Source organism: Erinaceus europaeus, chromosome 9 (assembly GCF_950295315.1).
Source record: "Erinaceus europaeus chromosome 9, mEriEur2.1, whole genome shotgun sequence".
NCBI lineage: Eukaryota > Metazoa > Chordata > Mammalia > Eulipotyphla > Erinaceidae > Erinaceus > Erinaceus europaeus.
In genome coordinates this window covers 51,851,053-51,874,452 of record NC_080170.1, presented here as the reverse complement: position 1 = coordinate 51,874,452, position 23,400 = coordinate 51,851,053, and the positions used below count along the sequence as shown (strand labels likewise).

The 23,400-nt window shown below is 46.8% G+C and overlaps 1 protein-coding gene across 2 annotated transcripts in view; it reads right to left on the bottom strand.

Moving 5' to 3' along the window:
• Positions 1-23,400, bottom strand: part of FAM78B (family with sequence similarity 78 member B) — a 49,821-nt gene that overhangs the window by 4,090 nt on the left and 22,331 nt on the right. For both annotated transcript variants that reach the window (XM_007525185.3, XM_060197892.1), the window contains exon 2: positions 7,742-8,672. In XM_007525185.3, coding sequence (XP_007525247.1) covers positions 8,150-8,672 — 523 coding nt within the window. In that variant the 3' untranslated portion in view covers positions 7,742-8,149. The remainder of the gene's footprint in view (positions 1-7,741; positions 8,673-23,400) is intronic.

The following is a 23,400-nucleotide window of genomic DNA, read 5'->3' as shown; positions in this document are numbered from 1 at the left end:
GATCTTGGGAGCAGGTACTCCTCGATGTTTCAGGAGGTGTGTAGACAGTGATGAGGCTTTAGTTTTTGATGTATGTGTTCATGTGTGTGGGTGTGTGCATGCACGCTGGTGTGTGTACACATATGCATTATGTGTATATATATATGTGTGTGTGTGTGTGTGTTTGTATACATGCTTGCTGTGCACAGAGAAGTAGGTGAGGCAGTTCTTAGGCTTCTTCCTCTGCTCTGCAGATGAAAAGGCCTTTCTTAATCTTAATCTCTCTTTCTTTCTACTTTCCTTCTTTCTTCTTTTCTTCCTTTCTCTCCTAATTAGTTAGAAGTAGTAGCTTTCTATAGTTTCTGGTATGTGAGGGAGTGAAGTGAGAAATAATTTAATTGGCTGTCTTGCTTTCAAAGCCCAGTTTAATGAAATCATTCTCAGCCTGAAGTGCATGTATTATCTTTCCTGTTACTTTTCCAATTAACATTTCATTGAATCACATCTGTGTGGAATATTCTAACTGGCCTAGAGGGTGGGAGTGACAGGACAGGAGCAGATGGGAGAGGTTCCAGTGGCCTTCTCCTTGTGCTACATGGGAGTGGCTGCAGGGTTACCTGGGAGGTCTGCTGGGAGGGGCTCTAAACAGAATATACCACTTTTTCACCTGACCCCTTGGGATGAAAACCAATGTCCACCTCAGGCTAAATGAGGAGAGAGTAAAAACTGAGAGAGCACATGCCAAGGTTCTGGGACACATGACCCCCAGTAATTCCCATGAGCACCTCTCCCTGTGGTGGAGCAGACACCCCGTGGAAATGCTTGTTGAGGAGAGAGGATGCAATGGAGCTCATAGCAGCCCCCGCCTTCCCTTCCAGTGATACCACTCTGTGAAGCAGGCCTGGGGCAATTGAGGCTACCTGGTGTCCTGGGAAGAAGGAATGTCCCCTCTCAGGCTGAGTGCACAGAACTGAGCCTAGCATTCTGTAGCCCTGAGCCCCATGACTTCTCTCCCTGGGCTCACCCCAGCCTGGCCAGGCTGCAGCCAGATATTTCCTCACAGACTCCTCCAGCCCCAGATGGCCCTGGCCAACCCTCTCTCCTCCTAAATATCTCCCCAGGAGGTCTTAATACAGTTAGGTCCCAGCCCCCTTTCTCAGACCTACAATTTGAGTGTCTATTTCCCCTTCTTGTGGGCTTTTCTGATCCAGAAACCCACCATTTGAGGACTGAATCACATTATTGGCTAGCCAAAGACAGACAACTGAGGACCCAGAGATGGAGGCCTGCTGCCCAAAGGGCTGGTGTCACCTGGTTCCCTGTGATGAAGCTGCTGGATTTTTTCAGGCATGACACCCCAAAGAGCCTCCAGAAAGGGTGCTGGCTGGCTGCATAGACTCAATTTGGGGCATGGAGCAGGGGACTTTGGACCTCAGTCCCTGGGCTGCCTGAATGGCTAGTCCATGAGGAGGGGCAAAGAGAGGGACGTCCCAGGAGATGACAGCCTGAGGAACTGCTGTGCTGCATAGGAAGGTGTTTTCTTATTTTATTTGCACCCCAAGATTCTAGTTTGTAATGCAACCACTAAAATTGAAGGTTCTAGCTAAGTCCTGAGGCTGCAGAAACCAGGTGGGTGCAGGCAGGTGCCTGAAGTATGTGTCATTATAAAGGGTGGTGGCAGCTCCCTCTGTAGCCCTTGCCTGAGCCTGTGGTGGGAGAAATAGCACTGCCCTGCCTGGCTTCAACTAGGCAAACTTTGCTGGGTCTTTAAGTCAGGCCCAGCTCTGACACGCAGCCTCTTTGCTGCTACACATTTCACCTTCAGCTGCTTTCTCAGTGACACAGTGACCTCCTTTCTGGACTCCTTTCCTGTCTAGGGAAGGGACAATCAAAGACCATCTCCCTTCACCTGGGCTGAGCTTCCCTCAGCAAGTTTCCCACCCCCACCACCACCAAAGAGGGCTGTGGGCTTCAAGGTGAGACTAGCTGGTCTATGGTTCTTGGGACCTGGCAGTGCCATCATGCTTCACTGAGCAGCAGAGATGAGTCCCTAGAATGTTAATGAGTTATTTGTGTGGACTTCATGAGTGTAATGAGACACACCGAGCTGGCACCACACTCTCTGCACCTGGGCCTGATCAGGATGTCACACAACCAGTCTCATTAACTGAATCATCCTCACATGAGGCAAAACTGTACCTGACATCTACTGCACCACAGACATTCTGAATGAAGTTCCAGACCCCCCCACCCCAACCCCTGCATTTTCCTGCCTGATGTCGACTGCACCATAGGCTCTGCCAACAAAGGAGGAACCGGAGATCCAAAGAATGAAATGGTTGCTCAAGGCCTAGTTCACCAACTGGGTCCCAGAAAGTCCAGATCACGTTGAGGTCTTCCAGCCTTGGGACCCCCAGGTGGACCTCCCTTCCAGTGAGGGATGTCTCAAAGAGAATCACAGGAAGCATAGGGCAGCTGACCCTGGACTCCTCAGAAGAGCTTATTCAGTCTCAGAACACATCCAGGCTGAGCAAGGGCAGCCCTGGTGAGACTCCCTTTAACATTCTGCCTACATGTTGGGAGGAACAGGATAGAGAGGGAAGAGGAGGAAGAGGAAGAAGAGGAAGGCTGGAAGGAGTAAAATGGGATGGGGCAAGATGAAGGGAGCTGGGCTAGATAGAGCAAGATGAGGAGAAATGGCTAGAAGAAACAAAATAGGGAGGAGCAGGGGTAGAAGAGGCAAGACGGGGAGAAGCAGGGGTAAAGGGGCAAGATGGGGAGGAGCAGGAAGAAAGCCTACATCTCAACAAGAAGAGACTGTTCAATGGGAGGAGTCACTGCGTAGGGTGCAACACTGGAAAGGCCACTTAGCCTTTTTTCTTCAAACTCATTTGTCAGAAAGGGATTCAAAGTGGATCCTGTAGGATGGTTGAGAATAAAATGACAAAGTATTTGTCAATAAAGTAATCACTTCATCCCTTATATCAAACAGGAGAGACTGTCACTGATAATAAAAGTACAGAGAGAGAGTAAGCCAATATCAAGACTTCATACTTGGATGACGTTTACTGACACCAGCTCAGCCCTGCAGCATCGTACACCCACAGGAACTGCTGGGAGGCTGAGTAGGTGGGAGGGGGTATCCCAGGGGCAGGTAGTGGTGCTCCCTGCCCCCCAAATGCAACACCACAAGGATTTGAGAATGGCCAAATGACCTTGACTTAGCCCCTGGCTTGCAAGTCTGGCAAGCATCCTGAAGGCAGATGTCCTACCAGGGACACTGGCTCCAAATGTCCTCCAGATCTGAAAAGTAATTAATGGCAGCACGACTTGGGGTAAAAATATCTGTGGCAGAGTCTGCTCACTCGGTTTCCTTTCTAGCTCAGGATCATTTGGCTTAATTATAGAGTTCAGGCGTTCATTGGGTTTTTGATTAATTTTCCTTTCAGCTTGAAAAGTGTGTGCAATAGGCCTGTGTGTGTGTGTGTGTGTATGTGTGTGTGTTTACATCTTTGCAGCTCAGCCAGGAGCAGGGTTTGGCAGTGCTTCATTGTGCCCTCCATGCTAACAGGAGCCTTCCCTAAGGCAAGTGGGGTTGGTGTACATTGTTTCCACAGTGCCCTGCCCTGAAGGGCTGCCCCCACAAGCAGCTGGAGGTGGCCAGGCCCTCCCTGCTCAGCTGGGACTCAGCTGTGGGAGGCATATTTCCCTCCCCCTCTGGAGTTGGCAGTGTGGAGATTCTGAGTCCAGGGGAGCTGATTTCCCACTCGGCTAATTACCAGCATGGCTGGAAGACAGCCGGTTCACCCACAATACAGCCTGACAGGCTTCTTCCTGGGCCAGTCTCCCCAGGGACTCTGAGACTCTTTGCATAAGAAAAGCATCCATTTTCTTATTTTTAATATGTGCACTTAGGGATGACATGGCTGTGTAGGCGACCGTGCCGGCTTGCTCCTCTCCTCCCTTCTCTTTTGTGCCCTCGGCACAGGGGGCTGTGGGGGCAGCTGGTACAGTGCATTCACAGGGGCGGGGAGCCAATGGCCACGTCTGAATCCTGGCATCTGACATTTTCTGCTTGAGTGCCTATGGCAAGGCCACAAGACCCTTCTGGATCTCAATTTCTTGTCTGTGGAATGGGAATAGGAACAGTGGTGATTATGCGACCTTCCTGCCTGGGGAGAAGATGCAGGTGAAAACCTTTTGTAAGCCCCAATGGGCCACTGATCTTTTCCTTTATTGCTCACAATGGCGGCTCAGAACATGATTCTGACTCATGATATGTCAATCCTAGCACCAGGAGGGAGGGAGCTGGAAAGCAGCCCTGGAACAGAAAGTGGAAGAGAGATTAGTCTTAAACATGTGGGCCAGAGATAGGGGCTAGGTTACAGAGGCCTGAGATGAGAGCAAGATGATCTCCAAACAGCCATCGCAAATGAAAGGGGGTGTGGGACATTTGCTTTTTAAATCACAAAGACTGCCTCTTCTTTAAAGGATGGCTTCTGCTGTCTCTAGCAATAGAGGCTGATGGCTCAGGAATGGTGACAGTGTTTTGGCTGGGACCCAGGAAAGGACTGTGGATCTCAGCAAGTGTGACCTGCTGTGATAGCATCTTTGGGAGGCCCAGGGTTCACTCAAGGATCTGGTCCTGATGAGAGAAAGAAGTTATCAGACTGGACCTGAGTTCCTCTGGGATAAGGAATAAAAGTTCTGAGGGACTAGAAGATAGCTCACTTGGTAGAGCACATACATGCCTTACCACATGTGGCTGAGCCTTGAGCCCCAGTACCACATGAGGGCTCCCTGGATGGAAATGGATGGCAGAGTGGTGCTTCGGTGTCTCCCATTTTCTGAATTAAAAGAAAAAGAAAGAAAAGGTTGGATCCATGTCACTCTGCGGTATGACACATGCACCAAGGCCCTGAGGTCATTATCTCACACTACAAAATAAAATCAATCTGAAAGGCAACAAGAAAATCTGTGAGCTAGTGCAACAGTTTTCTCACATCTGAATTAAAAACTCCTGTGCCACCAATAAATGGCTGCTCACATGCATGTGTGTATTCAGAGCCCACCTAAAATTTACTTTAAGCCCCAGCCTCTGGTGTCAGACCAAGGAATTCCTAGTGAAGAAAGGCCCAATGGCAAGTTCAAGTTGAATTCTCCAGTTGCAGAGCCCTTCAACTGGCAGTATCCCGACTAAGCTGGAAGGTAATGATCTAAAGGGATCAGTTTACTATAAAAACACCCAGCTGCAAGGCAACAGAACATTCTCCTAGACTGACCTCAGAACTAAGAGGCCCAATCAGAGTTACAAGAGCATCCCCTACAAGAGTCACAGCATGTATCTGCATAGTGCTTTGACTTCTACGTATATTTTTCTCATCTCTTTTCCTCCTATTGCCCTTACATAACTCTCCAGAAAACTAGCCTGTGGTACATTTAAAACTCTGAAAAAATGTGAGTTATCAGCAGGAATGAGTCTAGCTGTGTGGAGCCACTCTTTATTAACGCAATATTTCCTTGGATGATATGTACTATATAAAATATAAGTGTGGGGCTGATGAAATAACTCACTTGGACAGTGCACTTCTTTGATATGTGTGCGACCTAGGTTCAAGCCCAGTCTCCACCACATTGAAGGAAGCTTTAGTGCTGTGGCCTCTTTCATATTTTCTCTCTCTCTCTCTGAGTGTGTGTGTGTGTGTGTGTGTGTTTACCTTCTCTGCCTCTATCTGAAGAGGATAAATACACATACATACACGTGTGTGTGTATAAGTTTTATCTTGCATTCATAGGTTAAGGAATTTTAAAACATGACTTTTATATAGGATTTTGTGATGTAAATACTCTATTCTCATTAATTTACTAATGGTTATAATTTATGACTTTTAAATACTTGTTTTCTTTACATGGGGCTATATGATTATATTCCAGAGTTAGAGCAGTTTTCCCAGAATCCAATAAAGATGACCTCTAATTCAATCAGAGGAAGAGGCTGCCACCTCTGATGTCAGCATGGACAATAAGCAGTTTTTTATGTCAGCTCTTAGGGCTACCTCTCCTATAAAAACCAGGAAGCACAGGAGGGACAGAAGAACCTAAATGTAACAGCTGAATTATTGCTAAATGGAATGTTTGCAGGCCCTCTGTGAGTCACTGGTGTGTCATTAATGTGCTGTTATAAATAGCTCTACTTGCCATCAATAACTAATCTATAAGAGAACAGCTCGTGGGCGGGATGTGAGGTTAACACTACATAATTTAGAATGGGTCTGTTAACCCTCTCATGTAAATAAGCACCATTCCCTGGGAAGTAAAGCCTGAAAGAAATTAAGACTGAGCTGTATTTTGAATAAGCACAGTAAGTAAATTCTGCTCTTGCTTTTCCTCATGCAGAATCACATTTTACTAGAAAACATCTTTGAGGCCAACCAGGAGACTGCATAGTTGCTCAAAACTTTAATTCTCTTGCCTCTGAAAGCAGGTAGATATCATAATTATGTTATATGTAAATGGATAGTATATACTGAATATTTATGCAGTGTGACTTATATAGTAATATGTGCAAATGTTTATTAAGATCAGTGTTACAGTGTTCATCCCAAAAATCTATGATGACACTGTGAGAGTTTTATGGTTATTTTGCCTGAGTGTGTTGAACAAGGAACTACCTATTTAACATTTGCATTATTGAGAATAAAAGGGTAAGCTTTTTTTTTTTTTCTTTTACCAGAGCACTGCTCAGCTCTGGCTTATAGTGGTGTGGGAGGTTGAACCTGGGACTTGAGAGCCTCAGGCATGAAAGTCTCTTTGCATAACTGTTATCAGTAAGCTCTTTTATTGGGATGGTTCAAGTTAAATGAATTGGAAAAATATTTACTGGAAAGTCTGGAAACTTTAAAAGTTGTCTACCGGTCATACTAAAGAAATGTAGGCTCTTAGGTGTATTGGTTGTATTTCATCAAAATGGGCTTTCTTAACATGAGTAGTTGGGATCTGCATTAAGAGCTCTGGTGTTAATTCTTACGAAGCACTTTCACTCAGATGCTTAAGCTGTTGAAACAGCTTCAGCAACATGGAGCTAAATAAACACATAAGATACATGGTATAGATACTGTGTGTGCACAAAGGATGCAAGGACCTTAACAAGTACTGCTGACAAGTCTGCTGGTAATAATGCTCTATGCACGCTGTGTGACTGCATGTGTGTGGACATGCATACATTTGCACATGGTGTCCAAATCATTCAGAAACTTACAAGGAATGGAAATGCTCTTCTTATTTTTTAAAATGTTTCCCTACGTCAATTAATGGCTTAGAAACATAGGGCAGGTAATGGGAACAGAATAAGCACTTAAAGATTAAAACCACAATTTGGGTTTCATTGAAAACATGAAAGTCCCAAACATCATAGTCTTTTCCAAATGCAGGAATCATTCATTCAAATACTGTGATTAAGGAGCCCTTCAATAAGAAATTCTGGCAAAGAGGTGGGTAGAGGCAACCACTGAGAGTTGCTATTGGATGGTTCTTGTCAGCACCTCGGACAGCTCCCTGTAGACTGGAGCAAATACTGACGTGTCCCCAATTTTCTAAGGTTCCCTTTCATTCCAGGGAGTGTGTTGATCTTCTCAGATCAACTGGTATGTGCACCAGTAGTGACTTCTAATAACCACTTCTTTCCTCTCCCCATAGCCCACTTTCTCCCTCACCTGACTAATTCCACCCACATCCCAGCATCCACCCAGTGGCACTGCCTTACAAACATCTGGTGAGGAAGTCTCGATCTCACTTATAACTGGCTGGCAAGCAGTGTTTGCCACAGGCACTATTTAATTCCGTTTCCATCCCCTGCATCTCACAGGAAAGAAATGGTCAAGAGTTCAGATAAAAGATTCATCGTGGTCAGCTCTAAAATATGGCTACTTGCATGGGAATAGGAGCAAGTCTATCAAATCAGTGATTTCTTTATTCCTAGAAGGAAAAAGGTACTTCTCTGAAGGACTGTGGTTTTGCCACCCATGGAGCAGCCCTACAAGTGGCTGTAAGATCTGGCAAACCCAGAGGTCTACTTTGGCTCAGAAACTCAGTTTGGCTCTGGCCACCCCTGGCCACCTCCTTGCATGTGTTCACGATGCCAGCTTCAGCAGTGATCAGGCCAGTCTTGCTTCTACTTAGGAGGAATCACCACCAAGGGCGGCCCTCGTTTGGGCCGCCACATGAGGACTTGGGCATCATTGGCATTGGGTTTCACAAGGGCGTTGGGTGGGATGGGCTCCATCCGGCTCAGGATCCGGGGCTGCTCCTGCTGAGTCCTGCCCACCAGCCGGGCCCTCTGTCCCAGAAGCTGCAGAGGATCCACCTCAATGTCCACCCGCATCCGCCACTTGATGGTCTGCAGGATGATCTTCTCCTTGGTGGTGGTGTTCATGGCCACCAGCCAGGTGGTGAAGCTCTGGTCCCTCTTGACCCTGGTGAGCAGAGGCACATTGCTGTCACTCACGGGCACAGCCCAGGTCACGCTGGGGTAGAAGTTGTCGTTCATGCTGACGGAGAATCTGGAGATCTTGTTGGTGGGGCCAACCAGGGTCACGGTTTCTGTGGTATTCCCGTACCAGGGGTAGCTCACCCCATCTGAGTCACTGATGGCTTTTACTCTCCCTTCCCTCAGGTCAGGCAGTTCCCAGCTTGACCTGGCAAAGCAGAAGAGATGCACAAGAAAAGAAGAGGCTGAATGCATTTTTCAAAAGCTGGAGAGGTGCCCACCACTTATGAACACAGTTAATTTGGGTGAAATGTGATATGTGGGGTGGATGGGAGGAGGGGGAATCAGGTCACAAAGTTCAAGATGAGCTTTTTGACGGTTTAAGGGGGAAAAAAAAACCAAAGTCAGGTAAAAGAAAATAAAGTAACACCAAGACAAGTGAAAGAAAATCATGGTTCGTCCAACTGGAAATAGGATGCTCAGAGAGGCATTTGTGAGACCCACAGAGGGGTGTCCACTAGTTGGTTGGGCTGGTGTTGTCATCATCAACCAGTGAGAGGCATTCCATTGTAAGCACCACTTTCTTGGCCAAGTATGGTGTCAGGTCTGTCTGCTGGGAAGAGGTGGTGGCTGAAATCTAATGTATTGGGAAGGAAATTTCAGGTGGAAGGGAGGACAAAGGAAGAACATGTAAAGGCCACACTGAATTCCCAGTATATCACAGAAATGGGATTTCTACCCAATCACAACTATTGTTTAAATCTTAAGCACTAGCCAACCCAGCAGTTGGAAAACACAGAGGAACTGAGGACACAGGAAGAAATGGGCCCTTTCTGGAGACCACCTTTTTCTCCTGTTGGGTTCAAGTTCAAGCTGGAGGTCTAATTACTTGATTTAGCACACTTCTCACTGGGACATAATACCCAACCCCATGCTCTGATGCTGAAAGGAAGAGGAGGAAGAAGAGCACGTGCCCATATTTAATGTCAGTCTTAGCCTGCTGCCATGGATTGCTTCTCCCACATCTCCTCTATCATTATCTCCCCTTCCATACCCACTTTTGAGCTGTGAACCAGACAAGTCTTTCTATGCAGCTATAAAACACTTCTCCATCTATAAAACAGGCACACCAGCACTGTGTCCATGGGGTGCTGACCAAGTGAGATAACCCACGGGTAGTAGCAGCACAGTCTCACCCACTAAGGTTAGTGTTAATTGCATGGGGTGGGGGTGGAGAAGGACAGACTGCCACTGAGCCCTGCCTTGTGACTCCACGGGGAAAGGATGACCATGAAGATGGTGAGTGCAAAGCAAAGGCAAGGGGCCGTGCCAGGATCTGAGGCCAAGTCTCTAGTTCCACACTTGACTTTCTCCTGTGCCACAGGCAGGAAGAGCTTGGTCTCACTCCTGCCTCCTTGAAGTCTCTGGTCTGGACAATGGAGGAAGCACAGAAATCAATCCTGGATGGTGGGGGTGGGGGGTCAGCCTCAAGGTAACATTTAGCAGACCACAGGCTCCCCATTTACAAGGCAGGAAGGAAAGGACTCTCCATCCAAGCCCCTCTCCTCTCAGATCAGTGATGTGTGAGCCAACCCTGCTTAAACCATCACACACAGGTTTAGATAAGTTATCATCTTGTATACCCACCTGTCCTTCTCACTGCTGTGATAAATAATGGTTTCTTTTTAAACAATCCACCATGGACCCAAAGCTCATAGCTAATGGACTCATCCCTGTAGCTGACAATATCAGCATCAAGGATTGCAATTTTTTCACTTTCTGTGACTCGCTTCTAAGAGAAAGGGGGCAATTCCCAGTTGCACAAACTTGTTGAAGCATTTCACTCAAATAAGGGAACCCCTGGATTCAAATCTAGGCTCTGTCTGGCTGCAGCCTACTATCTCAGTACCCAAGGGGCACAGTGACCCCCCTGAAGCCCTCTAACTTCCAATGGGTAGAGGTTGTACAGGCACACTGCTTCTCCTAAAGCCCTGGGGTTGGAGGAAGAGAGAGAACAGAAGGGGAGAATCCAGGGCAGTGTCAGCCCACTCAGCAAAATCCCAGCCCTGGTGCAGGCACAGTGTCCATTCTTAGAGGGTTTGCATCCTGATTACGGAGCAAGGTTTAAAACTAGGCCTTAACTCAAAATGCCCTGCCAGACTCCAGACTGCTTAAATGCCCCCTCCTCTCTGACCACATCCTCTGCTTCCTGACAGATAGGAAGGTACTTTCCTGAGCATGAGAGACCATTCCCAGGGCTTTAAAAAACCACCCACATCCATGCTGGCAGAGGCCTCTACAATAGTCAAACGTTCCTCCTCACAGCAACCTAGGAGCTGCTGGGCCTGATTCCAGAGTACTGGGGATGTATGGGTGGTGTTTATTCTTTTTGACTGTCCCATCCTCTATATCACTGTCTAGGCTATGGTCAACCACAGACCTGAGATCCAGGTGGGAGGCCAGTATCCTCTGTCATGCCCAGCTTTACCTGCACCTCTAGTTCTCAGCTTTGAGGAGCTGCTCACCTCAGGGCTGTCCTCACACAGACCTAAAAGACAAGTCTTCAGACCTTGCTGGGCTGGGCTAGCTTCACGGGTGGTAGAGAGACGACCAGGGACTCATGACTGAGCTGGGAAGCAGTATCTCGTTTATTAATCAGATACATCGCCTTTTATGCAGCTCTTCACTGGAAGTGACAAGGGAAAGGAAATGACTAGGAGAGGGGGCGGAGCAAAAAAAGAGCGCCAACAGAACATAGAAAGCTTCCATCTAACCAGTGGGGATTAAACCAATACCCTGCAGACAGGGCGGGACCCAGGTAAAACAGTGATTATGTAAATAGACCACATCGTAAGTAATGCAACAGAAGGGGTCTTAGAAGCAGAATTTAGAAGCATACCAACAAGACCCAAGCTGTGGCCCCACAAAATCTGGGTCCCTGAAAAACAGCCAGGCTCTTCTAGAGCTCCCCTGGAGACTCAAACTTCATGCCTGCCTTCTGGTGACTACGCAGGACCTTCCATGGCATGAACACCACCCCTTTCTCATTATGCACTTTGTCACCGAAGGGAAGGAGGTGCAGCTGATCTGCTTCTCATGTGTGTTGCTCAAGTGGAGTTCCCTGGACTGGGAGTTCTGATGGACGTACACTCAGAATTCTCATCTCAGAGCTGGCTGCAGGCTACTTCTCCAAAGAGGTAATGACACTGCTGAGAAGCCTTCTCAGCCAACGTTCTCATTCTTTGCCAGAGAGAGAAAAAAGGAGAGGGGAAGAGGACAAGGGAGGGCTGGGGAGGTGTGTCATACCACAGCACTGCTCCACCATCAATGGTACTTCCATGTGGGGGGCTTGGTACTGAGGAAGGTGTACACCCCACAGAGTAAGCTAGCTCCTAGTCCCAGGGAGTTTCCAAGACTAGAACTCTCCGGGAGTCGGGCGGTAGAACAGTGTGTTAAGCGCAGGTGGCACAAAGCGCAAGGACCAGCGTAAGGATCCCAGTTCAAGCCTCCAGCTCCCCACCTGCAGGGGAATCACTTCACAAGTGGTGAAGCAGGTCTGCAGGTGTCTATCTTTCTCTCCTCCTCTGTCTTTCCCTCCTCTCTTCATTTCTCTCTGTCCTATCCAACAACAATGACATCAATAACAAGAACAACAGTAGCTACAACAACAATAAAAAACAAGAGCAATGAAAGGGAATAAATATTTTAAAAAATAAAAAAAAAAGATTGGAACTCTCCAGCTCTCACATCAGCAGTCAGCTTCCTACCCACAAAAATGACACAGAACTGTCTCCAGAACCTATTGCCCAGATCTCCAGGGGAATCACCCAAGACACCTGAAAGGAGTTGGAGGATCTTCACGCCCCACTGGCTATCTGGCCGATGGTGGCACTGAGAGCAAACAGGGAAAATTGAAGTACCTGATATTCATCTTTCTTTGAAAGATGAGGCTCCCGGAGGCAGGCCATCAAAGGAAAAAAAAAAAAACCTCTATCTTCAAATAATACTATTTAAAGATGTAAACAGCCCATATGGGGCCCAGGTTGGGCCTCTGCTTTCTGGGTAGATGGGAGATTTCCACAGGGCAAGTAGAGTTCAGAACCTTGAGAACAGCCCACCTCTGTGCAGAAGCAGCTTAGTGGACTAAAGGTGCGTACTCAGCTTCTCTGGCTGCCTCCCTGGCAGGGCTGTTCTCCCTCTCCTGGCCACTTCTGAGCCTTGGATTGTGCCTCTCCACTTGCTTTCTATCTCTTTTTTGATTGACATCCATGAATATTCATGCCAGAGTGAAAAGTGAAACATCAGTGCTAATATGCATGGCTGGAAGAATAAAGGAAGCGTGCTGTGAGCAGTCACTGTGCAGCCCAAAGTCTCACCACAATGATGTGGTTGCCATGTGTGTATTTCCCTGGCCTGGAGCACCTGCCTGGCTCAGACACAAACCTGACTGTCCAGCCAAGGGGGAAAGCCAAGCACGAGGGAGAAGACACAGGCTACTTGGGGCTAGGCCAGATGATCTACTGTTAAAAGTCCCTCTGCTGCTCTTAGTCTGATCCTTTCTGTGGGCTCAGCACCTCAGTCTCTAAGAAGGTGAGAAGCTGGATGGATGACAGGCTTCTATGTCCCTCAATCTCTTAGAAAAAAAATCAGTGTGTGTGTGTGTGTGTGTGTGTGTGTGTGTGTGTGTGTGTGTGTGTGTGTGTGTGTGTTGGGGGGTTTACATATGGGAGAATCTGTTATTCAGGTATCAGGTAGGAGATGGGAGCAGGAGTGTCCAAGCTAAACCCCAGGGGCCTCCTTCCTGGAGGTGCAGACGGCCTGGGAGCTGTCAGGGCCCCATAAGTGCAGGGAGCTTCTCTCTGCTACTGAGCAGCTGCTTGTTATTGATTATTGGTGAAGATGTTTGTGTGGATCAGAAGATGGATGAGTGTCATGGGAGTCAGCCTAGGATTTTTATCAGCACAATGGCAGAGAGTGCTGAAAGGAAGTCACGAAAAGTGTGTACATGGTGTGGTAGTGTGATTCAGGTCCACAGGAGAAAAACCAAAGTCAGGGTGTCAGTGCAGGGCAAGAGGTGGAGGTGGTGCTGGTGTGCCTGGGACCAGCGGAGGCTGCCAGTGGAGTCACGGTGCAGATGTGGGGCTCAAATCCAGGTTGTTGCCCACCTGGGGTAGGAGTGATCACTCTGACGGAAGCTGCCAACTCTGGTTAAGACTTCTGCTTCCATCTGAGGCCAGAGTCAGGAAGGCAATGAGTGTTCATCCAAGTCCAGTTCTTGGGTCCATTTTTTAAAAAATATTTTATTTATTTATTCATGAGAAAGACAGGAGGAGAGAGAAAGAATCAGATATCACTCTGGTACATCTGCTGTCGGGGACTGAACTCAAGACTTCATGCTTGAGAGTCCAATGCTTTATCCACTGTGCCACCTCCTGGACCACCTTGGGTCCATTTTTAAAGTCTGTGAACAGATGTCTTTATTGGAGCATGGTGGTGATGTATCACATAAATAAATGGAGGGATGTCTCACTCCTGACTTAGAAGAATAGCCCCAAATCTTCCCTCTCCCCAACATTAATGGCATGAGAACATGGCACAGTGGAGTCTGGGGACATGCCTGAGTCCAATCACTACTCTACTGCAGGGTGACCGTGGGTAGGCTATCCAATGTCTAGATTTCACTCTCCTTCTCTGTAGTAGGGGATTATTATTATTACCTCCAGTGTTATTTATCACTGGGGATTGGTGTTAGCACTATGAATCCACTGCTTCTGTTGGCCATTTTTACCATTTTGTATTGAATAGGACATAGAGAAATTGAGAGGGGAGGGGAGACAGAGAGGGAGAAAGAAAGATAGATACCTGCAGACCTGCTTTACCACTTGTGAAGCAACCCTCCTGCAGGTGGGAAGCTGGGGGCTCAAACTGGGATCCTTGTGTGGCTCCTTACGTTTCATACTATCTGTGCTTAACCCAGTGTGCTACCACCTGGCCCCTGTAGGGGATCTTTATATGAGAATTGTTAGTATTAAATGAAATGCTTGTAATGTGCACGAGTTAGGTTTGATGAATGTCAGGCATCGTTACAAAGGCCTTTCCCTGCTGTCAGCCTGTCCTTGAACCGCGATGCAGCTTCAAGAGCTTCTCTATTGCTCCAAGCACTGTTCTATACCCAACTGCTGGGCCTTGGCCAAATTGTTCTACCTAAGGATACAAAAATTCTCAGGAGGAAGACACTGACTACAAAAGCCACCTGCTTCCAGTTCTTTTCTGAAAAGGTCACACCACCAATTCTATGAGCAGTGAGGGGGGCTGGGCCACACACTGCCCATAGTGTTATCAGGTGGACAGTGCTAGTGCTCATCTGGGTGATGACACTGGGTTAGAATATCTTTTGACTTCCCAATACAGGCCACGGAGATGGAGATGGGGGGGAAAGAGCGTGCAGGGGAGCCATGGACTGTCTAAGGGGACCAGAAGTGCTAGGGCTTTGTGGTGGGCGGGCATGGGGGAGGCATGGGAAACTGACAACTCTGGGGTGACACAGCAGCCATCAGTTGAAGTCTGTCCCCCAGTGTTCTCTTGACTTTGTCTGGGGGAACCAGGGATGAGTTCTGCAGAGCCTTTCAGTGCCCAAATCTCCCAGTGAAGCCAGCTCTGGTCCTCCTCAAGAGCCATGTGGGAGAACTCTGAAGAGACAAAAGGCTTGACGTTACTGTGTAATTTAGATGTAGAGTTAACTCTTTTCCAAAGATGTACCATTTTGATAAACAAAAGAACTTGCACTTCGCATGACCCAAACTATATGAGGTCAGCTCCCTCTGGGTCTCTCTCCTCAAACTCCACGGTGTTTAACTGCTGTTTCCAGTGACTTATTAAAATATACATAACTTATAAACAGTAACCTACAAAGCTGAGCAACTTTAAAGCAAACAAAGAATGGCTGCTATGCTATCAGAGACTGATCTCCAGTGGTTAGAAATGTTCCCCAGTGCTAACCTAATACCTGTTTGTTTATTTGTTTTACTACATAATCTGTTATATTGTTATTCTTTAAAAAAAAATTTTATTTGTAAAAGGGAAACACTGACAAAACCATAGGATAAGAGTGGTACAACTCCACACAATTCCCACCACCAGAACTCTGTACCCCATCCCCTCCTTTGATAGCTTTCCTATTCTTTAACCCTCTAGGAGTATGGGCCCAAGGTCATAGTGGGATGCAGAAGGTTGAAGGTTTGGCTTCTGTAATTGCTTCCCCATTGAACATGGGCATTGACAGGTCAATTCATACTCCAAGTCTGCCTCTCTCTTTCCCTAGTGGGGCAGGGTTCTGGGGAATTAGAGTTCCAGGACACATTGGTGGGGTTGTCTGTCCAGGGAAGTCTGGTTGGCATCATGCTAGCATCTGGAACATGGTAGTTGAAAGGACAGCAGCAACAAATGCTGGAGAGGCTGTGGGGACAGAGGAACCCTTCTGCACCAACGGGAGGAATGTAAATTGGTCCAACCTCTGTGGAGAGCAGAATGGAGAACTCTCACAAGGCGAGACATGGACCTTCCACATGACCCAGTAATTCCTCTCCTAGGGATATACTCCCAGGACTCCATAACATGCGACCAAAAAGATATGTTCATAGCAACACAATTCATAATAGCTAAAACCTGGAAGCAACCCAGGTGCCCAACAACAGATGAGTGGCTGAGAAATCTGTAGTATATATACACAATGGAATACTATGCAGCTGTTAAGAACAATGCACCTGCTGGGAAATTGTGCCAATGCAGTCACATCTGCCATGTTGTCCCCTCAGGCTACTGCTAATTCCCCTGAGAGTTGGGACATTCTTGGAGTGCCTGTTTCGCCATGTTGTGCCCTCAGGGCATTGTCTATTTCCCCGCGATATTTGGAGTGCTTTGGTTACTCCTCCCCCCTCCCAGTCTCATGAGAGTTATTATCCTATCCTGAAGTGCTATGGTTACTCCTCCCCCTTCCCATTCTCTCGAAAGCTGCTCCTATAAAAGCCCTTCTTCTTCCGCACCTTGTTTTCTTGCCAGTGCTTCACTCCGGTGTTCAGACGCAGGAATGGTTACTGCGTGAGGCGGCCATTTTCGCTACCTCCATGTGGCCCAACCTGTTTCTCTAGCACCCAACTCTGAGGTGCCAGCGCAAATAAAGATTTGCGTTTCCTCTTCGCTCCAGACCCCCTCTCTCTCTTCTCCGCGGCCCACACAAAACGACATCTGGCGCCCGACATGTCCCACACTCACGCCCAGCCTGAGGTTCAGAAAAGCCGCCCAGACACAGGTAAGTGGCAGCCGCCTGACTCTGTGGCCCTGCGTTTCCCTCCACTATGGGATTTTTTCCGTTTTATGAGGAGGTGCCCCAGACATTATTTCCTTCTCTCCCAGGACAGGTTCTCGCTCTCAGAGACACTTTAATTTTCACTACACTGTGGGTTCTCATAGCTATAATTGCCCCTTACAAGATATGTACAACGTGGTCTGCCATGAGGATAAGTGACCTTGAGGCTGAGATACGAGAGTTAAAGCACATGTGCTTAAGACTTAGACGCCCTAAGCGATCTGAGGCTAGACCCAAAAATTCTGTTCCCACAGACATGTACATGTGTTCGGAAGCTCCTCCTCTGACCCCGCCCCCTGGCTGCCCCGGGTTCAGATTCTCCTGAGGCTTCCGCTTCTCTGGCCCCACCTTCTGCTTCCCCTGAGGCTTCCGGTTCTCTAGCCCCTCCTCCTACTGCCCCGGTTTTGGCTTCCTCTGAGGCTTCTCGTTCTCTGACCCCGCCCCCTGCTGATACATCATCATTAAGAGACCTTGTGGCTGAGATACAAGAGTTAAAGGATATTTTATCAGCATTTAAGGACTTTAAACCATGTGCAGTCCACCCCGAGAGCTCCGTCCCTGTAGATAAGTGTTCAGTTTTCCCTGCCACTAAAGCAGTTTCCAAAGCACCTTCCACTTCCGTAGTCTCTCCCCAGTGTCATCGAACCAAATCCACACCTTCCCGGTAAATGTGGCCCTAACTAGACAAAATCCTCAGGTGTGGCATCCATACTCCTCCAAAGATCTCAGGGAACTCAGACAAGCCATGAAGGAGGATGGATTTCATGCTCCATGGACCAAGTCCATTTTAAGGAGTTTTTACCAGCACCTTAACACCCCCCAGGACTGGAAAGACCTGGCTTGTGCTGCACTCCCAGACCCCCTCTACCTACAATGGAAGTCATGCTTCCGTGACGAATGCTCTAGACAATCGCAGGAAAATAGTAATAAACAGGTAGAATGGAATTTTGATGCTTTGTTTGGAGCAGGAGCGTTTGAATCTGGAACTCAGCAGGCAGAAGCTAAGTTTCCAACTTAGCTTATTTTGAACAGGTATGCATCTGCACAACACAAGCATGGGAAAGGGTGACCCCAACCAATGTAGATTCCTCAGTCCCTATTAACTCTCTTCGCCAAAACACTGATGAATCCTTAGCAAATTTCATCTCAAGGGTGAGGCAAACCTTAGAGAGAAAGATTTATAATCCTGAAATCCTCTCTTTCCTCCTGTGTTCTATTGTCTGGGATGGCACGATATCACAATTCCGTCAGGCATGCCTTAGTCTTAAACACCTACACCCAGATAATTGGATTTTAGCGACACAGGAACTTATATCAGGCAATTATGGGGCACCCGCTATGACACAGGTTTATGCAGTTACCCCACGTAATCAAAACGGGGCCTGCTTTCAGTGTGGTCGCCAAGGACATTGGCATAACCAATGTCCTGATAAGCTGCGACCACGCCTCCAGTCAGGGCAACCCTGCCTCCAGTCAGGGCAGCCCCGCTTTCAGTTAGGGAGCCAGAAGCCACGTACGGTGTGTCCCAGATGCCGTAAAGGGTTTCACTGGAAGAGAGATTGTTGGTCCAAATTTCATAAAGATGGCACACCCCTGAATGGTACAAATTCGGGGCCTGAGATTTTGTGGACCACTCCTGTTTTAGAATGAGGTCACCCTTCTATGACAGTAAGGATTGGCAATATTCCTTTTAAATGTTTGATTGACAAGGGAGCAGAAAAGATAATTTTAAGGCAAGCAGAGGTTCCCCAAGAATGGGAACTCCTCCCTGGTCCCAGTATACATGGAGTAGGAGGGGTGACCCCATCATTTCGCACACGAGATTCGCTCATGTGGGAAGACCCGGAAGGTTCTACCGGACACTTCCGCCCTTTGGTAGCTAATATTAGCACCAAGCTACTGGGCAGGGATCTTCTGGAATGTCTTGATGTTAGGATATCCACAGATGCCTCTGCAGAGCGTAACACTCGCTCCCGCGAGACCAGATCTAATCAGCACCCCCAATACTAAATGCCACTGTTCGTAGCCAAACACCCCGCTTAAGCTGGCTTTCTAATGAGCCTGTCTGGGTGGAACAGTGGCCTTTACCTAGGTATAAAGCAGAAATTTTAAAGGAGCTCGTCCAAGAGCAGTTGTCCTTGGGACACATTTGTCATTCTCAAAGCCCATGGAATACTCCTGTCTTTGTGATTAAAAAGTGCTCAGGAAAATGGTGCCTCCTCCAAGATCTCCATGCGGTTAATAAAACCACGCAGGTCTGGGGCTCCCCCTAAAGGGGTTTGCCTCTTGTTTCTGCAATTCCCACGGGAATTCCAATCATAGCTATTGATATGCAAGATTGTTTTTTCTCTATTCCCTTGCATCTGCAAGATTATAAACGTTTTGCCTTCTCTGTTCCTTCTATTAATAACGCCAGCCCTGCTGACAGATTTGAATGGGTGGTGCTGCCCCAGGGCATGGCCAATAGTCCTACAATTTGTCAAGAGGCTGTTAAATCTGCCCTTTTTCCATATATCCATAAGGGCCTTAATGTTTTTCATTACATGGATGATGTATTAATATGGGGAAAATCAGATACAGATCTCTGTACCCTACGTGATTTTCTCATTCCTGCATTAAAGAAAAGCAGCCTTAATGTCGCTCCTGAGAAGATACAGCTAATTCCTCCAATATCTTTTTTAGGTTCAGAGATTTCTTTAACCCAAATTCGTCCCTTAAAACCTAATGTCACCTGTCCTTCTAATCTTACTCTTGCTTCTTTACAAAGTTTTCTAGGAAATTTAAATTGGCATAGGCAGTATCTCTATCTGCCGACAAGCTGCCTCCAACCACTGTTTGACCTGTTGAAAGGAAACAAACAGTCCTCCTCAAAACATAAGTTCACTCCCGAGGCCTCCTCGGCACTAGAAAGGGTTAACCAGGCCCTCCAGGGCATGCACCTTGTTCAACTCTCCCCCTCCTCTCCGGTAAACCTTCTAATCTTCAACTCCACCCCCACAGTAGTAGGGGCATTGTGGCAAGACCATGGGGTTCTTGAGTGGCTTCACACACCAGTAGGAGGAACTCCAAGACTCCTCACTGAGATAGACGCGTTAGCATTCATGGTTCGCCAAGGGAGAAATAGGTCTGTGCAGGTCTTAGGGAAAGAACCGGATTTAATTATTCTGCCCTTTTCTCTCACAGATACAGAGTAGCTCATACGCCATCATTCCTGCTTTGCCATGAGCTTCATGGGGTTTCCAGGACAAATAGATAACCATTTTCCTTCTAATAAATTGATAGCTTCTTTACCTCTTTTGCCTCTACTAGCACCTAAACTTTTCTCTTTGAGATCCCATTCCTTCTGCTCCTACAGTCTTCACTGATGGTGGAAAAAGGGAGCTGCTGCCCTTATATATTACCTGGACAAACAACCCCCTAAACCTCTCTTTACTGAGCTTCCTGAGAATTCCCCTCAGTACAAAGAACTTTATGGTGTTTTCCTTGTATTAAAAGCTATACCTGAATCCTTCAACCTTTTTTCTGACAGTGTGTATACTGTTAACTTAATTCCATGGCTTGCTCATTCTTATGTGAAAATTGATGACAACCCACTTTCCCTTCTCTTGATTCAAATCGCCTCTATGCTTTGTTCTCGAACCCAACTACTGTATATTCAGCACCTTCATTCCCACAGCCCTCTTCCTGGTTCCCTGTCCGAAGGGAATGCCGCAGCTGACCGCCTTGCCTCCACAGGAGCTCTCCTAGTCTCTGTCTCTGATCCTGCTGACTTTCATTCCCTAACCCATGTTAATCTTAAAGGCCTTTGAGCTCGATTTCCTGATGTTCCTATACCACAGTCAAAACATATCCTAGCTACATGCTCTTCCTGTGCAAGTCTCATAAAAACACCTGCTATTCAGACTCTTGGTGTTAACCCCCAAGGCTTAAAAGCTAATGCTATTTGGTAAATTGATGTCACCCACATACCAAACTTTGGCAAACAAAAATATGTATTTGTCTCAATTGATACCTTTTCTAAATTTATGTGGGCAACAGCTCAGACAGGAGAAAGCTCTAAAAAGCTTATATGCTATATGCTCTCCTGTTTTGCTGTGATGGGCTTACCTCTTCAACTGAAAACTGACAATGGACCTGCGGGATTTTTGTTCCCTCTGGAACATTACTCATACCACAGACATTCCCTATAATCCACAAGGACAAGGCATAGTCAAGAGGGCCCATCAAACCCTTAAGGCTCAATTAAATAAAGATAAAGGAGGAATGTACCCCCCCCAATATCCAGCTAGCAAAAGCCTTAACTACATTAAATCTCTTTAATATTTACAATAACTCGGACTTACCTCCTATTATTCTTCACTGGCAAACACCATCTACTCTCCCATCGATTAAGGTCAAATGGGAAGACCCATTCGATAAAATTTGGAAAGGGCCTGACCCTCTATTGACCATGGGAAGAGGTTTTTCATGCATTTTCCCACATAATTACTCTAAACCTGTCTGGGTTCCTGCCCGCCATGTCTGACAATACCCTCATGATGGCACTGTTATCCCTGAAGAACAAGAAATACAAGAGGACTAGCTGCAGGATATATCCCAGGATCCATAATATGACATGGCAGAACCTACAAAAGTTGGCTCACAGAGCCCTCTCTCCTACCCCTTCCCTGAATGTCTCATGTTATGACTGGCCAGTTGTGTTTTGTGAGTGTGTTGAATGACCAAAAATTTTTGTATGACCCATCTGCTCAAAGTACTCTAAATGTTAAAACCATTGTCACTAACATGCGTTAACTCTCTAAGTAACCTGAGTCTGTTTATAGTCCAAAGTCAATTATAGTAAACCTCTAACTTGTTACAAGTTTTATTTTTTTCACAATTAAGTGATTACAGCTATCAAACCTTCATATGAGGAATCATCTGTTCATATGGTAAGGTATTAAACTGTAAGAAGTTCCTCCATATCCAACCTATGTGAATTAACAATATTCACATATTCTTGTACACTTAACTGGTGTATCTTGTCTTGCCACCATAGGCCTGCCTTTGTCAGCCAACAATTTAAAGATGTTTCCCTTTATAACATCACCCATGCCACGGACATTCTTTACTACCCCCAAAGACAAATGGCTGTTCCCCTGGACATCACATCCACTGACTGCTTCCCTTAGACTTAAGATATGATCCCTCCTCTTCATACCAATGGATACATTCCCCCTTCCTTACCTGTCTACCCTTAGTTGTGGGACCCTAGCTTGTTTTACTTCTTCTGCTCACAAGAGGTCCTATAATTCTTTTTTTTCAACATTTTGATTTATTTATTAATGAGAAAGAGAGGAGGAAAGAGAAAGAACTAGATATCTTTCTGGTAAATGTGCTGCCAGGGATCGAACTTGGGACCTCATGCTTGAGAGTCTAACGCCTTATCCACTGTGATACCTCCCAGACCACGGTCCTATAATTTTTAATAAGCTCATGGCATTTTTGCAACAACAGATCGATGCCATAAAGATGCAACCTATACAAACTCACTATCATAGGCTGGACATGGCAGAATATTGAGTTGCTGTGGAGGATTTGCCCCCCTCCATCAGAATGTCCACCCTGTAGAGGACTGGCTAGCCAATGATGGGTAAAAGGGAAACTAGCGCTATCCAATCAACCTAAGACAGGGAACCTGGTACTACTGGGCAAAAATGACCAGGTGTTCCAATGATGGGTAAGACGGAAGGTTGATCCCCAACCTAAGACAGGCACAGTCCGGCCTGCCACAAAACAAAGTCCTCCAAACATCAAAACATGTGCCCTCAAGGTTGCTATTGGCATGGCCATAGAGTTTATGTTAAAGATAGTTCCTGGGAATCGGGCGGTGGCACAGCGGGTTTAGCGCAGGTGGCGCTAAGTGCAAGAACCGGCTTGAGGATCCCAGTTTGAGCCCCTGGCTCCTCACCTGCAGGGGAATCACTTCACAGGCGGTGAAGCAGGTCTGCAGGTGTCTCTTTCTCTCCTCTTCTCTGTCTTCCCCTCCTCTCTCCATTTCTCTCTGTTCTATCCAACAACCACAATATCAGTAATAACAACAATATAATTACAACAATAAAACAACTAGGGCAACAAAAGGCAAAATACCAAAAAAAAAAAAAAAAGATCCCGCTTCCCTACACCTTAGAGTCCTTGTTAAAAGATAAGTTCTTTTTCCCCATGAATCACCCAGGACTTTCCAGATAACGGCTGACTACCATGACAAATAATATAAAATAATAATAATAAATGAATAGGACAGATACATCTCCCAATACTCAGTTGGCTAAGGCACCAAACCCCTTTTTCTAAAAAGCATTCAAATCAGATGCCCGGCTACCACGAGAAGCAGATTGTTTGTGTTTCTTCCACAGGATCCTGGAAAAAACCATCTGGACCCCTGCACACCCTGACATCACCTACTAGATGGCACGACTGCAGTGGCACACCCCCCCGAAACCCTAGATGTCACCTGATGCGATCTGAAGAACCTGATTCACAGACTCCAAGGACAGAACTTTTTTACTGTCTGTCTGCCTTTCCTGCTTCT